The sequence below is a fragment of the Oryctolagus cuniculus genome, chromosome 7 (assembly GCF_051225735.1).
Source record: "Oryctolagus cuniculus isolate XC-2025 breed Fujian yellow rabbit chromosome 7, ASM5122573v1, whole genome shotgun sequence".
Classification (NCBI taxonomy): domain Eukaryota; kingdom Metazoa; phylum Chordata; class Mammalia; order Lagomorpha; family Leporidae; genus Oryctolagus; species Oryctolagus cuniculus.
The window spans coordinates 154,518,436-154,535,153 of NC_142873.1; the positions used below are offsets into that span (position 1 = coordinate 154,518,436).

The 16,718-nt window shown below is 49.0% G+C and overlaps 1 protein-coding gene across 3 annotated transcripts in view; it reads right to left on the reverse strand.

Moving 5' to 3' along the window:
• SPEN (spen family transcriptional repressor) overlaps positions 1-16,718 on the reverse strand; it is a 93,481-nt gene that overhangs the window by 3,413 nt on the left and 73,350 nt on the right. For all 3 annotated transcript variants that reach the window (XM_051836530.3, XM_051836528.3, XM_051836529.3), the window contains 5 exons: positions 15,201-15,326; positions 14,758-14,871; positions 13,595-13,708; positions 12,630-12,730; positions 41-8,150 (listed from right to left, as the gene is read on the reverse strand). In XM_051836530.3, the coding sequence (XP_051692490.3) occupies positions 41-8,150; positions 12,630-12,730; positions 13,595-13,708; positions 14,758-14,871; positions 15,201-15,326 (8,565 nt within the window). The remainder of the gene's footprint in view (positions 1-40; positions 8,151-12,629; positions 12,731-13,594; positions 13,709-14,757; positions 14,872-15,200; positions 15,327-16,718) is intronic.

The window sequence follows — 16,718 nt, forward strand, 5'->3', positions numbered from 1 at the left end:
CGAGTGCACACCCAGCAGGTGGGCACACCGGCCTCCTCACCTGCGCAGGAGCCTTGGTCCGGGAAGCCAGGCCAACCGAGGAAGCGGCAGGGAACTGGGTGTGTGTGAGCTGGGCTGGGGCGTGGTAGGTCCGGATATCGCCGTACCTGTACTCCTGAAACAGCTCCCCACTGGAGTGCACAATCTGCACCCCGTGGGTCACCACCACAGGGGGTGTCAAAGGCAGCCCTTGGAGTTGGTTACTGGGGGTGACAGTGAGTATGCGGGCCTCCCCGTGAGGGGGAGGGGCAGGGGCAGGAACCGGGACGGGGGCGGGGGCGGGGGCAGGGGCGGGGACAGCGGCAGGGACAGGGGCCACTTTGGCATCTGACGTCTTGGCAGCTTCTTTGACTGGCTGCTGTGGGGCCTTGCTGGCTGGCGGCACCTTCACTACCCCGTCTGCGGCACGGGGCTGCTCGCTGACGGCCGTCACGTGCGGATGCACCATGATCCTCACGTCCCGGGGCACGGTGTACGGGTGCAGCCGGTACTCAGACTGCATGACCAGCACCTCCGACTGCACAGGGGCTGTGGCTCGGGCAACAGGGAGGTGATACTGCACTTCTTCCTCAGGGGGGTGCTGGGAGGCCAGGGCAGGCACACTAGCAGTCGCCGGCTGGGGCGTACCCACACGCGGGGGCGCCCTGACCTCCATCTGCTGGGGCTGCAAAGGGGCCCGGGGAGAGTGCAGCGTCTCTGGCCGGATGCTGTAGGTGATGCTGGGCAACGTGGGCGTGTTCATTCTCACCTCACCCTGGGACAGGTGGCCAAGCGACACCGTCTGGGTGATGCTGTGGGGGGGCATGATGACAGACTGCTCCGGGTGTATGCTCGAGATGAACTGCGGCACGGGGATGCCTGCAGCCAGCATGACCGTGGCATTGGTAGACAGCGCGGCGGACGTGGTGCTGCTGGGGTGGCAGGCCCTCGGGAACGGGGACGGGGCAGGCCCGCTGGGTCTCGGAGAGTGCGAGTCTGGCTTTGCGGCTGCCAGGTGCGGGACAGTTCGCTCGGTCGGGGTGCTGGGCCCGGAGCTGACGTGGTTCACTTCCGCAGGCAGTTTGCTGGGCAGAGCAGGAGGGTGGTGCGGCGCGAGCGTGGAGCCCAGGTTAGCTGGCTGAAGGACCTTGGTCTCGATCTTCAGAGTGACTGGGTCTGCAAGCTTCTTATTGGTGGTGACTATGCTCGGGGTGAGGACCAGCTGGTTGTGAACCAGCACCGGGGGTGTGTTTATGCCCTGGGTGAGAACCTTCACTGTGCCTCCCTGAGTCACAGGCGTGGACACGGAGAGGTGGATGGGCTCAGGCTTCTCCAAAGACGGACGGTCAGCCTTCACGGATGAGATCACGGGAGATGCATTGTACGTCTGGGCAGTCAGCACCAGAGTGGAATGGGTGGCCACGTTGGCGTAGCCTGAAGGGGTCTGAGCGCCTTTGGGGGGAGCCTGTGACGGTGCGACAGAGTCGGCTTTGAGCTGCGACTTGGAGACCGACTGCTGAAACTCGATGTCCATTGCACTCGCTGGTGGGATCTGGCTGATCTTGGCGCTGATCCGCTGTGGGCCTTCCGTCTTCTGCCCCGAGTAGCTCAGGAGCACGACCCCTTCTGAAGTGTTCACGCGCAGCCCGGCGCCGGCGCCCGCGTCAGCCGGCCGGTCGTCGATCACCGACATGGACCCAGGGTGGAAGCGACTGTTCTCGTTCGTGCTGGCTCTCTGCTTGCACTTTGCCGGCGGTGCAATCATGGCACCGGCCACGGTCGCTGTGCCAGTGGTGGCGGTCACCCCCCCGGACGCGGCAGTCACCGTCACTGCCCCTGCGGCGGTGTTCACGGCGCCCGTGGCGGCGTTCACCACACCGGCCGAGGCGCTCACGGGGCCCACGGTGGCGCTCACCGGAGCGGCGAGGACGTTCACGGGCCCTGTGAGGACGTTCACGGGCCCCTTCAGGACGTTCACGGGCCCGGCGGGGGTGCTCACCAGACCCTTCAGCGTGGCCACCGAGCCCTTCACGGGGCCTTTCAGCGCGTTCACCGGGACCAGGGACACGTTCACCAGGCCGGTCAGGGCACTCACCAGGCCAGTGAGGGTCTGCGGCGCAGGTTTTGCCAGGGTTATCTTCTGGGAATTCTCCAAATCAATGCTGACGGGCATGCGGCTGATCACAGAAGTGATTTTGGGAGCAATGACTGGAGCCACCTTTTCTTTGTCGGTGGCGATGGGGACCTCCGAGGCTTGTGTGTCAGGGGCGCTTGCTGCTGGAGCTGACGCCTTTTCTTCTAAAGGTGGCCTTTTAGGCTCAACTGCAAGGGGCGGTGCCTCGTGCAGACAAGGGGGGGCACTGACAGGCTCCGCAATGGCTGTGGTGACACTCGTGGAAGTGACGCCTGTGGCAGATACGTACTTGGGGTCCATAAGGATCTTCCTCAGGGTACTGGAGCTGGTGTCCACGTCAGAGGCCTTCGTGTCTGGAGGGAGAGCTGGAGACGGAGTGGACTGAGCCCGTGGCTCCTCCTGCCTTGTGATCCACTCTGTCACCTTAGGCGGGGGGCTCTGGTGTGGGACCCCCCCGGAGGCCACAGGGGGTGGCAGCTTTGCTGCAGTTACTGAAGGAATTGTAGGTGGGGCTATGCTCGAGTCACTGGGTGGAGTCACCGGGTCACTTTCAATGACAGAATGCACCTTGAACCTGGCTTGAGGTTCGTCGTCCACCGGCACTGGCTGGGGAGGAGGGGGAAGGTCTGGGAGAGCCGAGGTCTTGGTCGGAGTTCTCTCTTCAACAACACTGCTTTCTTGAGACACACAATCCACAGACGGGGACCTGCTGGGGTCAGAGGCATGCGACTGCGGAGGAGGAGAGGGGGGCTTCTCACTTTGCTCCTCCTGTGGCGGTTCTGGGGGGGGCACCGCCGTGCCCTCATTCGCAGCGGGACTCTTGTTTGGTGCGTGGTCTGATTCAGAGGCATGAGGCTCTGCAGCAGCCCCTGCCTTCCTGTTGGTATTCCGTCTGCGGCGGGACCGGGTGGTCTTCTGGCGCCCTTTGTCTTTCCGAACCAAGGCAACTTCTGCTTCTTTCGGCCCTTTGACTTCCTGTGCTGGGAGGGAAGTTTCGCTGCTGCCCTCTCTGGCTGCCTTGGTGTCCGCTGGGCCTGCGGAGGGGTCAGGGGCACTGGCTGCTGGCCGACAAGACTCTGTAGCAGCATCTGTCTCCAAGATGCCAGACACAGCCTCATTGGTCTCAGGCTCCATCCCTTCCTCAGGAGGCTGCAGATCTGTCTGAGATTCTGCTGGGTAAGGTGCAGGGGTTGGGAAGTTCTCTGGTTCCCCAGAAATGTCGTTGATGATGGAGCCAATGGCCGCAGCCAGCTCCGTCTCACTGGCTGGGTGTGCGGGCTTGTCCTCGGCGGCGAGGCCCTCTGGCGCACCTGCAGCTGCGGCCTTGTACGCCGCGGAGCTGGTGGTTTCTGTGAGCTTGGCGATGTTCTCCACGGCCCGCTCCAACTCCATCTGCTGAGCTAGCTGCGAGGCTTCCGGGGAGGCAGACCCGTTTTCAGTCTCTGGTTCCCTGCCTGCATCAACTGGATCGTTGTTCAGCTGAGATGACAAACTACCGTCCTTTGGCAAACCCTGGCTTTTCTCAGGGGAGACCCTCACCAGCCCAGCCTCCTTCTCTGCGGCCTGCCCCACGGCCACGCTGGGACCAGCTGTGGCATCCGCACTTTTCAGATTTGCAGATCTGTCCACTGCTGACCTCGCATTGCGAGCTCTGCCTCGCTTGGCTTTGGAGTTTTTTTCGGGGGCTGTTTTTCTCTCCACCACCTCGGCCGGGGGTGTCCCAGGGGCGTTCGTGTCTGTGTTCTCTTTTCTATCGCATTTCTCTTCAGTCCCTGCTGCTTCTCTATCTTTCACGGTTACCTGGGGGCTCTCCTCCGGGGTGGCCTCAGGACGCTGTGCGTCAGCTTTTGGTTCGTTTTTCCCCTTTTTCCCTTGGGGTCCTCCCGCAGCTGATTTTTGTGATCGTGGGGACCTCCACCCCTCAGCCGGCTTGAGTGTTTCCGTGGATTCTTTGACCTCATTCTCGTCCTCCTCTTCTGCTCGACGGCGCGTCTTTGGAGGCCTTCCCCTCCGAGGGGTCGTAGGAACTGCCGCCGCTTCCTGAAGTTCTCGCTCCAGCCGCTTTCTGGTTACCCTCGGCTGTTCTGCGGGCTCTTTGGCTGGAGAGCGGCTTTCCTGGTCACCCATGGTGGCGTACACGCTCCTCACGTTCCGGCGCCTGGTGCGGCTGAGCGGCAAACTTGGTTCAGGGTGTTCAGGGTCCCCAGCAGAGTTTTTTGAAGCGGTCCTTGTAATCTTCTCTGCCTCCATCTTTAACTCCAGGAGCTTCTGGGCTTCTCCGCGGGGAGAGCTGGACCGCTTTAACTTCTCCCGGTCTATCCTCTCACTCTTCCTCGTGACAGGCTTCTCCACGGCACTTGCCGCAGCTGCCTGAGCTGGGGTCTTGGAACGCTTACTTTTATTTGGCTTTTTATCTTTTACAGCAACTGGGGGATCCACCTCTAAGTCTTCAGAAGCCGGAGGCCGGGTCTCAGGGACGACCTCAGCTCTCTGATTTGCACTGGGCTCCGCAGGAGTGGGTGAGGCTGGCTTCTCTGCCTTCGGCTCTTCAGCCTCCTCGGGCTTCTGCGTCGGCTTTGGAAGCGGCTGAGCACCGGCGGGCTCTGGACTCGCACTGCTCTCCACCTGCGAATACGAGGCTCCGGGAGTCGGAGGCCTGGCGTCCGGAGACGGCAGCGGCTCAACAGCGGGACCTTCTTCGGTGACAGGAGGCACGGCAGCACCTTTACTGCTGTCTTCTCCCGGGGGCAGGTCCGCTTGTTCAGGCTGTTCCACAGGGACAAGGGCCTGCTCAGGCGCAGGCTTTGCTGCATCTGAGACGGAAGCAGGCGCCCCCGCCTCCTCCTCAGTCCCCAGAGGCTCCTCCAGCATCTTCTCCCCAGTCCTCTCGGGTGCCGAGGGGGCCGGGTCTGCAGGCACAGCTTGGCCACCGGGAGGCCCACCGGAAGCCGCCGGCTTCAGCTCTGACTCTCTACTCTCAGAGGCACACTCTGGGGTCTTGGGATGATTCTCCGCTTCTTCGTGTTTCTCCGCCTCTTTCGGTTTTTGGTCTTTTTCCTTTTCTTTCTGTTGCATCCGTGTGAGCTCCATGAATCTGCTATGGAACAAGACCACCGGCTCTTGGATCAGGTCCGCTGCGCTGTGCGCGCCGTCTGACGCCTGCCCCCCACGCAGCCTCCCGGCCCCGGAGTCGGGCCCTTCGTCCCTTCTCTCTAGGTGCTGCAGTCGCTTGGAATCTTGTTCAAAGATCGAGCTGTGCAAAAAACGGGAAGCGAACAGCTCCTGCCTTTCCTGCTCTTCCTCTTTATGGTCGTCTTTTTTATCGTCCATTTTCCCTTCTGAATCAGTCCTGATTTTCTTCTTTTTCATGTACCAGGATGGAATAGGTCTTGGAGCAGAGTCGACTTTTTCTTTATCTTTGTTGTTTCGAAAATTAGCAAACCGAGAGTCCCAATCAAGAAAAGACCAATTTTCTTCTCGAGATGAGGAGAGGGACTTAGCTCTTTCAAGCAAAGCTTTAGTGTCCGGCGTAATTGTCTTATCCAATGCGAAAGAGTAAAACCTGTTCCTTTCCAGAGAACTAGACAGTCTTTCATCTCGGTCACGCAGTTTATCTTCTCTGTCCCTCAATAAAAAAGACAGCCGAGAACTTTCGTACAACGCGGAGGCTCGGGGTGAGTGGGACTTGCGTTCACTGTCCTCATCGGAATCGGAAGGCACCTCCCCCGGTTCCAAATCACGGACAGACCTCTTACGAAGACTGTCTCTCTTGATGACGCTGTTTGGGAAGCTCACATCAAATCTGCTGGCATCCTGCTTCATCTGAGAGTCCCAACGACTCAGATCGTCTTCAGAATTCAAGACAGAGAGTTTTATTTTGGCCATGTCTGCCATCTGTTCTCTCCTGCTGGAATCATAAGGATTGAATTTTAAGGACTCTTCTCTAACAGTTAAATTAGAATACGGGAGACCTTTCTCATCGACTTTAGGAGACCCCTTTATCGGCATTAGCCTTGGGGAGCCCAGGGGATCATCGTCTTCATGGAAGGAACCGTGGCGGATACTGGGAGAACAACCAGTCCTTTCAGAATCTTCACTGATTTGGCGTGAACTTCGGTAATTCCTCTCTCTCTTGGTGAAGATATCAAAATCAACATGGTCCATCCTTTTCTTTTTGCTGGGAGGGGAGTCGTCAGTGACGTCCTGAGGAGGTTTGCCTACCTCGTGAACAAGGCTCCGGCGCTCGTATTCATCCACGTCCTTCTTGGGGCTGCCGGACTTCTCAGACTTGGCCGTTTCCATCTCCAGCTGCTGTTTCCTACGACTCTGCTCCATTTGCTTTCGGTAACTCTGTGTGTGATCAATGTCAATGCCAATTTTTTCTTCTGGATTTACTGAATGTGGTTTCTCTTGGCCTGATTTACGTTCGGGTGTTTCATCACGAAGACTGCAATAGTTTTTCCTAACATCCTCTCTCTCTGGTCCTTGATCATCTAATAGCTGCAGCTGTTTGGGCTGTGGTTTTGAGGGAATGGACTTTTTAGACGGCACTTCTTGATTTTCCACAGATTCACCTACTGGTTCAACCAATCTTGACTGCAGCTCTGAGCTGGGCCTTGAGCCAGACCCAACAGAAATGCTGGGGAGCTCCTGACAATCTTTGGGACTGGGCACAGCATTAAGTCTGTCCAGCTTGACTTTTTTAGATTCTCTTTTAGGAATGTCTTTCCTCACGGGCTTTCTTTCAGACTCGCCTTCTCTCAGCGGATTGACTTCTCTGGATGATGTGTCAGCCTGCTTTTTTAAAAGCACCCGAGCATCCTCCATGTCTGGGCTGCTCTTCTTGACTTCTGATTTCTGCCTATCCACTTTCAAACCGGAATCTGCAAACCGCCTCCTCCTTGCTTCCAGCTTCTCCAAGTCCACGGCGTTCACCCCGTCGGCTGTCTGCTCGGGCTTTAGGTGCTTCCTGGGTTTCACCCTGCTTTCTTTGTCTACCATGTCAACATGGCTGGAAAGCCCCTTTTCCTTTGGTACTTTCATCCTGACGGATTCCAGTTTGGACAAGTCAGATTTTGCAGGCTCAGTCTGAGAGGCCGGAAGTTTCTGATCCAGAGCAGACTTGCTGGTGTCATTATCGAGCTTAGCTTTCAGCTTTTCCAAAGGATTGTGCTCAATAACTTTTCCCTCTTTTTCTTTCACTCGAGTCAAAACCACATACGGCATGAGTTCCAGACGGTTTCTTGCTACTCCTTCTTTGTCGGCTTTCTCTCTGCTCAGTTTATTGGAGCTCCTTGGTTTTTCAGGGCTCTGTTCCCTCTCATTTTCTTGGTCTGTTTCTGAAGACTGAGAACTGGGGGAATGAACTTTTCCTTTCCGTTTCTGCTTGTCAGTTTTTTCCTTTTCCACTTTTTCCTTCCGTATTAAGCGTCTTTCTCTCTCTACTCTTTCAGGATCAAAAGTTCGTTCTTTGTCTGTCTTCTCATTTTTTGTATAGCGTTCCAAACGAGCTTTGTCGAGTTTTTCGTACCGTGGAGGGGATAGTGAGCTACAGCTTCCACTGCGGTCTGAGGCCCGGCTGTACAGCCTTCTCTCGGAATCACCTGGCAACCTCTCTGACTGCGAGGGAGAGGCTCCCGGACTCTGTGTCCGCCGCAAGTGGACTGGACTCTGACTTCGTTCTGTGGGCCTCCTCTCGTGGTCTCGGTCACGGTCGGACTCAAATCTCTCTCGTTCTCTCTCTCGTTCCCTTTGCCTGTAACTGTACTCCCGAATATCTTGTTCATAAGGATCACTCCTGTAATCCCTGTATTCTCGAGGATCATCATAATAGCGTGATTCATAGTAGTCTCCTTGGTACGTTTCCCACTCTGAATAAAATTCTCTTCCTCGAGCTGGGTAGTCCCGTCTGGAGTCCTCCGGATATGTGCCTGGAGTGCGAACATTTTCATAATAGGTACGATCTTGGCTATAGTCATAAGATCCCCTGCGTTCCTCCCTGCAAAAAATTAAAGAACTACATCAGTCTTTCGTTTCCTTATCATTTAACCATTAAATCATATTCATGGGATCAGAGAGCCCTGTCTCTAAAATCCTTGACATTAATTGTTAAATGAATCAACTGTAGTGGCTGTCCAGTACAACAGCTACTGGCCAGCTATACGTGTAGCTACTGGCTGAGCACTTGAAATATGGCTAGTCTGAACTGAAATATAAATATAAAATACACACCAAATTTCAGAGCCTTTAGTTAAAAAAGGAAGCACTTGGGGCTAGCGCTGTGGCACAGTGGGTTAACGCCCTGACCTGAAGTGCCGGCATCCCACATGGGCGCCGGTTCTAGTCCCGGCTGCTCCACTTCCGATCCAGCTCTCTGCTATGGCCTGGGAAAGCAGTGGAAGATGGCCCAAGTCCTTGGGCCTCTGTACCCGCATGGGAGACCAGGAAGAAGCTCCTGGCTCCTGGCTTCGGATTAGCACAGTTCCGGCTGTTGTGGCCATCTGGGGAGTGAACCATCAGATGGAAGACCTCTCTCTCTCTCTGCCTCTCCTCTCTCTGTGTAACTCTGACTCTCAAGTAAAAAATAAATCTTAAAAAAAAAAAAAAAAAAAAAAAAAAGAAAGGAAGCACTTGAACAATGCATTTAAATTAGTTATCTGTTGAAACAATATTTGATATCTTGAGTTAGGTAAAATCAATTCTACCTAGTCTTTTTACATTTTAATGTGGCTACTAGAAAATTTCGAATCAAATAACCTGTGTTGTTTCTTTTTCTTCTGCTCTTTTGGCAATTAAGGTGCAGTGACATGACAGACAACAGTTATTAAATGGTATCACAGCCCATAGTCCTCGTTCTTTCAGAATTATTTCCCACCAAAAGATATTCTTACTACAACTTGGGAAATAAATGTACCATTAGGAACAATAGGTAAAATGACTCATTATAGGTAAAATAACTCATTAAAGTCTTACCACCCATGTTATCTGTATGAGACTGATAATGCCTCTCTCTGAATTCACAATCACACAATAATAATTTGGGGAGCTGAACTCTGAGCTCACAAGCCCAGAAGAGGCAGACCCCATCTGTAAGAACTTCCCCTGGTAGCATCTCAAGTGCATTCTTCCTGAGCAGATGCCAGCACTCGGCCCAAACTGTCAGCCAGTAAATCAGGGGTGGCTGCAAACCGTGAAAGAATTCCTCCAGCCTAACGGGGTTTCTGCAGGCTTTCTCCCACAGCACCCTGTTCAGTGCACAATACAAGTATGTTACATAAAGTGAATACCCCTGTATCAGAGGGCAATCAATTCCTCTACTTGCTCTCATTCTCAGAATCTATTCTCAGTACGGCCTTTAGTGGCTCACTGAAACACCACAAAATTAGGACTTAAGCACTCTAAAGGCACAAGCTCCGGGGCCAGCACTGTGGCACCGCAGGTCAAGCTGCCGCCCGCGACACTGGCACCCACATCAGAGGACCACTTCGAGTCTCAGCTGCTCTATTTCCATTCGAGTTCCTGGCTAATGCACCTGGGAAAGCAGCAGATGATGGCCCAAGTATTTGGGTTTGTGCCACTCACAAGAGACCCGAGTGGAGTTCTGGGTTCCTGGCTTTGGTTGGGCCCAGCCCCAGCCATTGTGGCCACTTGGGGAGTGAACGAGCAGATGAAAGATCTCCTTCTCTTTCCCTGTCTCTCCTTCTCTGTCACTTTGCCTTTCATTTAATACTGGAAACATCGGTGACACATTGTTACACACATTTACACTGAACTTTCTTAAGCCAAAGAGAATTTTTATGATATATTAATATTTGCTTTAACTGGATTCAAGAGAATACTTCTATAGCTCCCCAGGAAACAGATTCTTTGCCTAAATACTACCAGTCATATTGTGAGTAAATGCTACTATACACAGAATCAAGCTACCTGAACTTCTTACCACCAGAAATGCATACTCTGAGAAAGTTTTATTTTTCCTACAGGAAACAGAGGACACCTAAGAGGCTTTTCAATAGTATAAAGTGAGTGAGACACCTGGTCACCATTACTGCCCATGTTAGGAGTAGGGCTGAGTCATATTTTTAAAATACAATAACAAGATAGCTTTAAAAATAAAGCAAAGTCAGTTGGCCACTTGGACACCTACATCCCATACTGGAGTGCCTGTTTGAGTCCTGGCTCCTCCTTTTCCAATCCAGCTTCCCGCTAATGTCACCCTGGAAGGCAGTAGATGATGGTTCAAGTACCTGAGCTTCTGTCACCCATGTGGGAGACCTAGACTGAGGCCCAGGCCCATCCATAGCTGTAGTAGGCATGTAGGGAGTGGTCTAGAAAACAAAAGATCTCTCTCCATTTGTCACTCTTGTTTCTCTCTGCCTTCCAAGTAAAATGAAAATAAAGATAATGTAACAAAATTAAGCTAACTATAACTAGACTCAAAAATACATAAAAATCATAGAAATCAAGAGGTGTATGTGTAAACATTCACTCTGGAACGCTGTTCGGTCTAACAATACCCTGAAGGGCCCATCACTGCAAGAAGAAACCAGCAGTCCTGCCCTCAAGGGGCTCACGGTGAGCAGGGGACAACACAACCGAGCACTCAAGTGCAAAGGCTCTGCAGGACACCGAGGACACCGGAAGTCAGATTTGGAACGGACTCTGTTCAAGTGACTGCAGGATGTCCAAACTACCATAAGCAGTTAGGAAAGTCATCTGCGTCATAATATGACCCTGTAAATTCATCCTGAGAATCACTGTAGTATAAAGTTTAACACACTAGCTGGTAGAAACCCAGGGTTTATCCCCAGTCTAACCACCAACCTTTAGTAGCCTGAATATCAGCATGTCTTGTGATATTCAGTTCCCTCCGTAACGGGGCAATCATGACTGCCCTACCTCCCTGACATAGAACTTGAAGGAGCAAATGAGATACTACCTTGTAAACGGCAAAGTTCCACACAAATGGAGCTATCCTGTGCATTACTGAGCTGAACTATCATTAGAGAGAAAGCAATTTTTTTATTCACGCATGCATCAACAACTATTCAGTGGGAAGACTTCCTTCCACTCTGGAAAAGGCAAAGACTCAAATTCTACAAGAATGCTGAAACCAAAGGGGAAAACTGGGATCACAGTCAAGTCCCACGACTTCCTGCTTCCTATACTAGGAAATAAATACTACTGGACAGGAATGAACGACCGTGGGGAAGAACCAAAGAACAAAGCCAGATCATTGCTAAAATGAGTGAATTTTAAGTAGTGATATACCAAAATTAATACCCACACTACATTATCCAAAATTCACAAGACACTGTTACACTAAAAACGTTTACAAGAAGAGGGTTTTAAGTGGGTCTCCAGCATACCTTCTATACACTCACAGGGAGAATTCCTGCGAGCACATAATGCATTCACAGTGACACAAACTGCTATTTAGGGAGCTATACATCCTCTTGCACGTGCACATACAACATCACACTTGCGGTCATGCTCTGACACTTGTGTGCATGGGCGTGCGTGCACACACACACACACACAGATAGAACAGGCTAAAAAGACTCATCTTCCAACTTAAGAACTGCTGATTTTTTGCCTTTTGTGATTTGGATTCTGATTGACTAGTTAGAAACCTTAGGGGTTCAAGCTTTTGGAAATCTGGCTATGGGAGAATTTTTTCATTTAAACATTTCCAAGCATTTGATGACCACTGTACAATATTAGGAAATAGTATGGAGAGATACATAATTTCTTAAGACACTGGAATTTGAAATGAAGCTCTCGATATTCTTTCTGAAGTTTCTGTTTGCTTTTGTTTTCTTAAATGAACAAGCACATGTGTGGTGACAATCTGGACGTTGCCATTACCAAATATGTAAGGCATTTAGCAGTTCATAGTGCACTGTAGCACAAGTTTTTACATTTAACTCAAACCTGTAGGGTAGGATCATTTAAATTTATAATTAATGATGCATAAAGTTAAAATCTAACAAAACCGTAACTTTCAAATCACAGTTACATTCAGTGGGAAATTAAGTAGGCATCCTGACCACATGAAAAGTGGATCATAAAAATGAATCCTATGTAGCAGAAGCGCAGCCTCGCAGTTAAGATGCCCACATACCCCACTCAAGTGCCTGGGGTTGATTCCCGGCTCTGGCTTCCTGCCTCCAAGCTCCCGGCCAGTGCAGATCCTGGGCATCAGTGGGGATGGCTCAACTACCTGGGTTTCTGCCACCCACATGGGGGATCTGGATTGAATTCCCATGCTCTAGCCCTGCCCTGACCCTAAAGGTAACTGGGGAGTAAGCCAGAGTTATGAACACTCACCAATAAATTAGGAAACAAAGAATGAAAAACTGACATAAGTTTTTTAGGAGATGGGACTAGAGGAAAGGAGTGAAAAACTAAGAATTTCATCTCATCTGAATTGTATGTGTTAAAATCCCAGCTACGTTGACAGCTTCACAAAACATACCTTCTTTCTGCTAACATCTCATAAAAGTCTCTGATATCTTGACCAGACTTCTCCATGCAATGATAAAATGCCAGCTGACTTTCCCGATTTGCAAAATCCACCTTTATTTAAAAAGGCAAAAAAAAAAAAAAAAAAAAGATTAGTGTTTGATGCAAATTTCTGATTTTAATGAAAAAGCTTATGGAATTTGAAAACTCTTTACCACACATCCCTTCGGGACAACTCAGGACAGCATGTAAAGTGCCTGAGTGGAACGGTCCTCACAACCAAGACTACGGTTTTGTCAGCTTCACCCCTCTCAAGCTACAGACAGACACTGGTAAGGAAATGTAAAGCAAAGTAGGACACTGAAACAAATCCCCACCAGACTTCTAGACTGACAATTAAACAATCTGATCAACTAGATCCAGCAATCTCTGCCTCACATAAATTTGCTAGAAACACAGTTACAACATGAAATAAACTATAGAGAGCACTAAACTTTTATTCACAGCTGGACCTCAAAGCCACAAAAGTATATTATACCCATCAGCTACTGACAGCTTCCACCCCATCCTGAAAACAATTTTAATCTAATCACAAATTCCTTCAAGCTATCCTGAATACTATGCTCTCAAATAAATCCACCACCACACAAAAAACCATGCTTTCAGTGTTCTATCCATTACCCACTGTTAGCAGCTTGTATGTGGTGTGCATGTGCATCAGGTGCCCGAGTATTGGGAAGTATACTTTTTGGAGTGAGACGACCCTTAGGGAAGGATCTGTGGCTAATGCTTTAAAAGATTTTGTGCCCACAGAAGGCTGAGCAAAAAAAATTAATATTCCCCATAGAAACTAAGGGTGTAACCCATGTCCTGTAAACCATGCCCCTTGCTGGCGACATACAAATAAATGCGAGCTACTGGGGGAGTGAGATTTGAATATGATCTTGTTTTCACTTTGCTTAAAGTCGCTCTGCACACCTTGATTTTATTGCCACCAATTTTCCTCCCCTTTGTCTCTTTTACAGCTGCTTGTGCATATTCAATTTCATTGTAGAGAACCAGGGCCATGCCTTTTAAGCGGTCAAACACCACCTGTAAAAAACAAAATGATAACCAAATAAGAGTCTCATCCACTGGACTCAGTCTCAGTCCCAACAAAATTATAAGCAACAAAGTTACTGTCAAGGGAAAGATATATATTATATATTATATATTATGCACACACATACACACATAGTTCTAGAAAAAAAATTTAGACTTTCCCTGATGATGCATACTATAGAAAACACACAATAAAATATGCAGGGGCTGTCTGGAATCGTGGATATTGTAGGTTAAGGTATATTATGCCTTAAGATATTTTACTTTGCTTCCCATGTTGACTGACCACAGTACTGTACTTAAATAAAGCATTCTTCTAGTTTTGGCACAAAAAAAGAAAAAAAATCTTGAAAAGGGAAAAAAAATTTAAGGAATACTGAATAAAGAATTTCAGAGAATTTTGATTTGAAGTAGCATTACTGTCTTAAAGGTGCTGGCTCATTACTTATTCCAATTATCTATAAAATATGTATTTCACTAAACAACAAAACCTACACTAAAGAAATGCCAAAGTTATACAACATACCCAACATAGAGTAAATATATTTTTAAGGGGTAAATTCTTTACCTCCACAAAATGGAGGTGGACCCAGAAACCCATTTCCTGCTGTCTGTGGGCGTGGTGTGTAACAAGCATGGGTTAGATGGATATTCTGTTTGCACAAGTCCCTTTATACTCACTGTCATTCAAAAAAAAGTCTAATTATGTATTTAGCGTAAATGTAAATAAATATTTACATAAACTAATTTTAATGTAGTATAAAATTTTAAAAATTCCTAAGAATTCTATTTTATTCTATTTGTGCTATGAGAAGAGTTGGGAAATAATCAGCTAGTTCAAAAGTGTTTCAAAATATTTCTTCATATCATAAGCTAACAGATGCAACTATCCTTTTGGATCAAATGTTAGCACAGATTTCCAATGTGCTTGTTATGAAGAACAGGGAAAAGCAGCACAAAAGAAACTGGGACTAAAGGACGGAGCGGCAGGCAAAGGGAGCCGACAGCACATCCAGAGCACACGCACACCTGCCACCTACCTTCACCACAGGCCCATACCGGCAGAAATGTCGAGTTAAATACTGATCCGACACGTTCGCAGAAAGCCCATCTAACCACACGCAGTTTGTAGGCATACTCTTTCCAAAACCCAGCTGGGTATAAAAGGCAAAACTTCTATTAGTAAAGCTCATAATCACTATGCAACTCAAATCCTCAGAAAACCAGTCTTCTACAGGAATCTACATCTCATGTGGGAACCAACTGGTCAAAATCAAATAGTTAAGTTCAAAACCAGTAACCTTGCCTGGTCAACCAAGTATTAACTTAGATCACAGCATAGGATGAGGATGCAGAGAGAAGTATCACCCTCACAGTAAATGTCTCGACCAGATCTTAACTAGAAAGACACAGACACACAAAACTCACATCTTAAAAACAAAGCAAATCATAACAGCATGATATTTTATGCAAATTCACTTACCTTGAGGCGATTATTCCCAAGATATTCTCCATCCATCTTCTTAATAGCTTTACAAACACTGGCAATATCACAATATTGCAAGAATGCATACTGAGGAACTCCATTTACTTTTTTAATATCAATATCCTGAAAAAGCCAATCAATACCACTAAGCAATATGCCAACAATAAACAGAATAAGTCCATATAAGGTATTCATTTCTCAAAAATATCACATTCCCAAAATACAGTTTTCTCAATTAGAATTGTACATCATGGGGCAGGTGTTTGGCGGGGCAGTGAAGTTGCCACACAGGATGCCCATGCTTGGGTCCAAACCTCAGCTCCACTGTCAATTCCAACTTCCTGCTAACAGACACCTTGGGAGGGTAGCAGGTGATGGCTGGGTCTCTGCTACCCACACCCACATAGGAGACTCAGACTGGGCTCCTGGCTCTTGGTTTTAGCCTGGCCCAGCCACAGCCGTTGCATACATTACAGGAGTAAACTGAAGGATGGGAGCTCTGTCTCCAAAGGACAAACTTTAAGTAATATATGCATTCATGTACATAACATATACAACTATAAATTTGTAGTCTAAAAAACTGACCACCACATCATTTACAGTCATAACCCATGAAATCCTTCTCATGTGAAGTTCTCCCTCTCTAGGCAGAGAAACAACTGTGTTGCAACTCAAAATTCAGACTTTAAAATCTGTAATACCAGCACTGTTCAACTTACAATACTAATGAAAAGGTAGCCTATTTAATGAAATCCCAAGAAATAATTCCCTTTTGCAATATCTAAAACCATTAGTAGGGACCAGGTGATTTAAAATATAATAGCTGAGAAGGGTGAGAGTGGTTAAGTTTTCAGAAAGTGATTTACAGGATGGGCATTTAGCCTTCCTGAGATGACCAGCTTCCATGTGCCCATATGCAATTCCTAGCTCTGGCTCCTGTCTCCAGCTTCTTGCTAATGCAGGCCCTGCGAGGAAGCAGTGATGGTTCAAATAATGGGGTTCCTGTCACCCACATGGAAGACCTGGATAGCATTACCGGCTCCCAGCTTTGACCCTGGGGCCAGCCCCAACCATTGCTGGTATTTGGGATTGAACCACATGTACTCTCCACCTGTCTCTAACAAAATCTTTTTTTAAGTGATTTAAGGGGCCAAGCTTGTGTCTCAGCAAGGTAATAAGCCAGTGTTTGTGACACGAGCATCCCAGATCAGAGCAACACCAGCATTCCATATCAGAGCAACGTTTGTTTCCAATTCAGTCCCTAAGAAAGCTGTTGAAGATGCCAAGTACTCAGGCCCCTGCCAATCAAATGGGAGACTTGGATGGAACTCCAGGCTCCTGGCTTCAACCTAGACCAATCCTAGCCATTGTGACCATTTAGGGAGTGAGCCAGCAGATGGAAGACCTCGTGCTCTCTGTCTCTCCCTCCCTCTCTGTAACTCTTTCAAATAAACAGATCTTTTACCAAAATAAACAAACAAGGATTTTTTAAAAACACATACACTCCACAAAGGA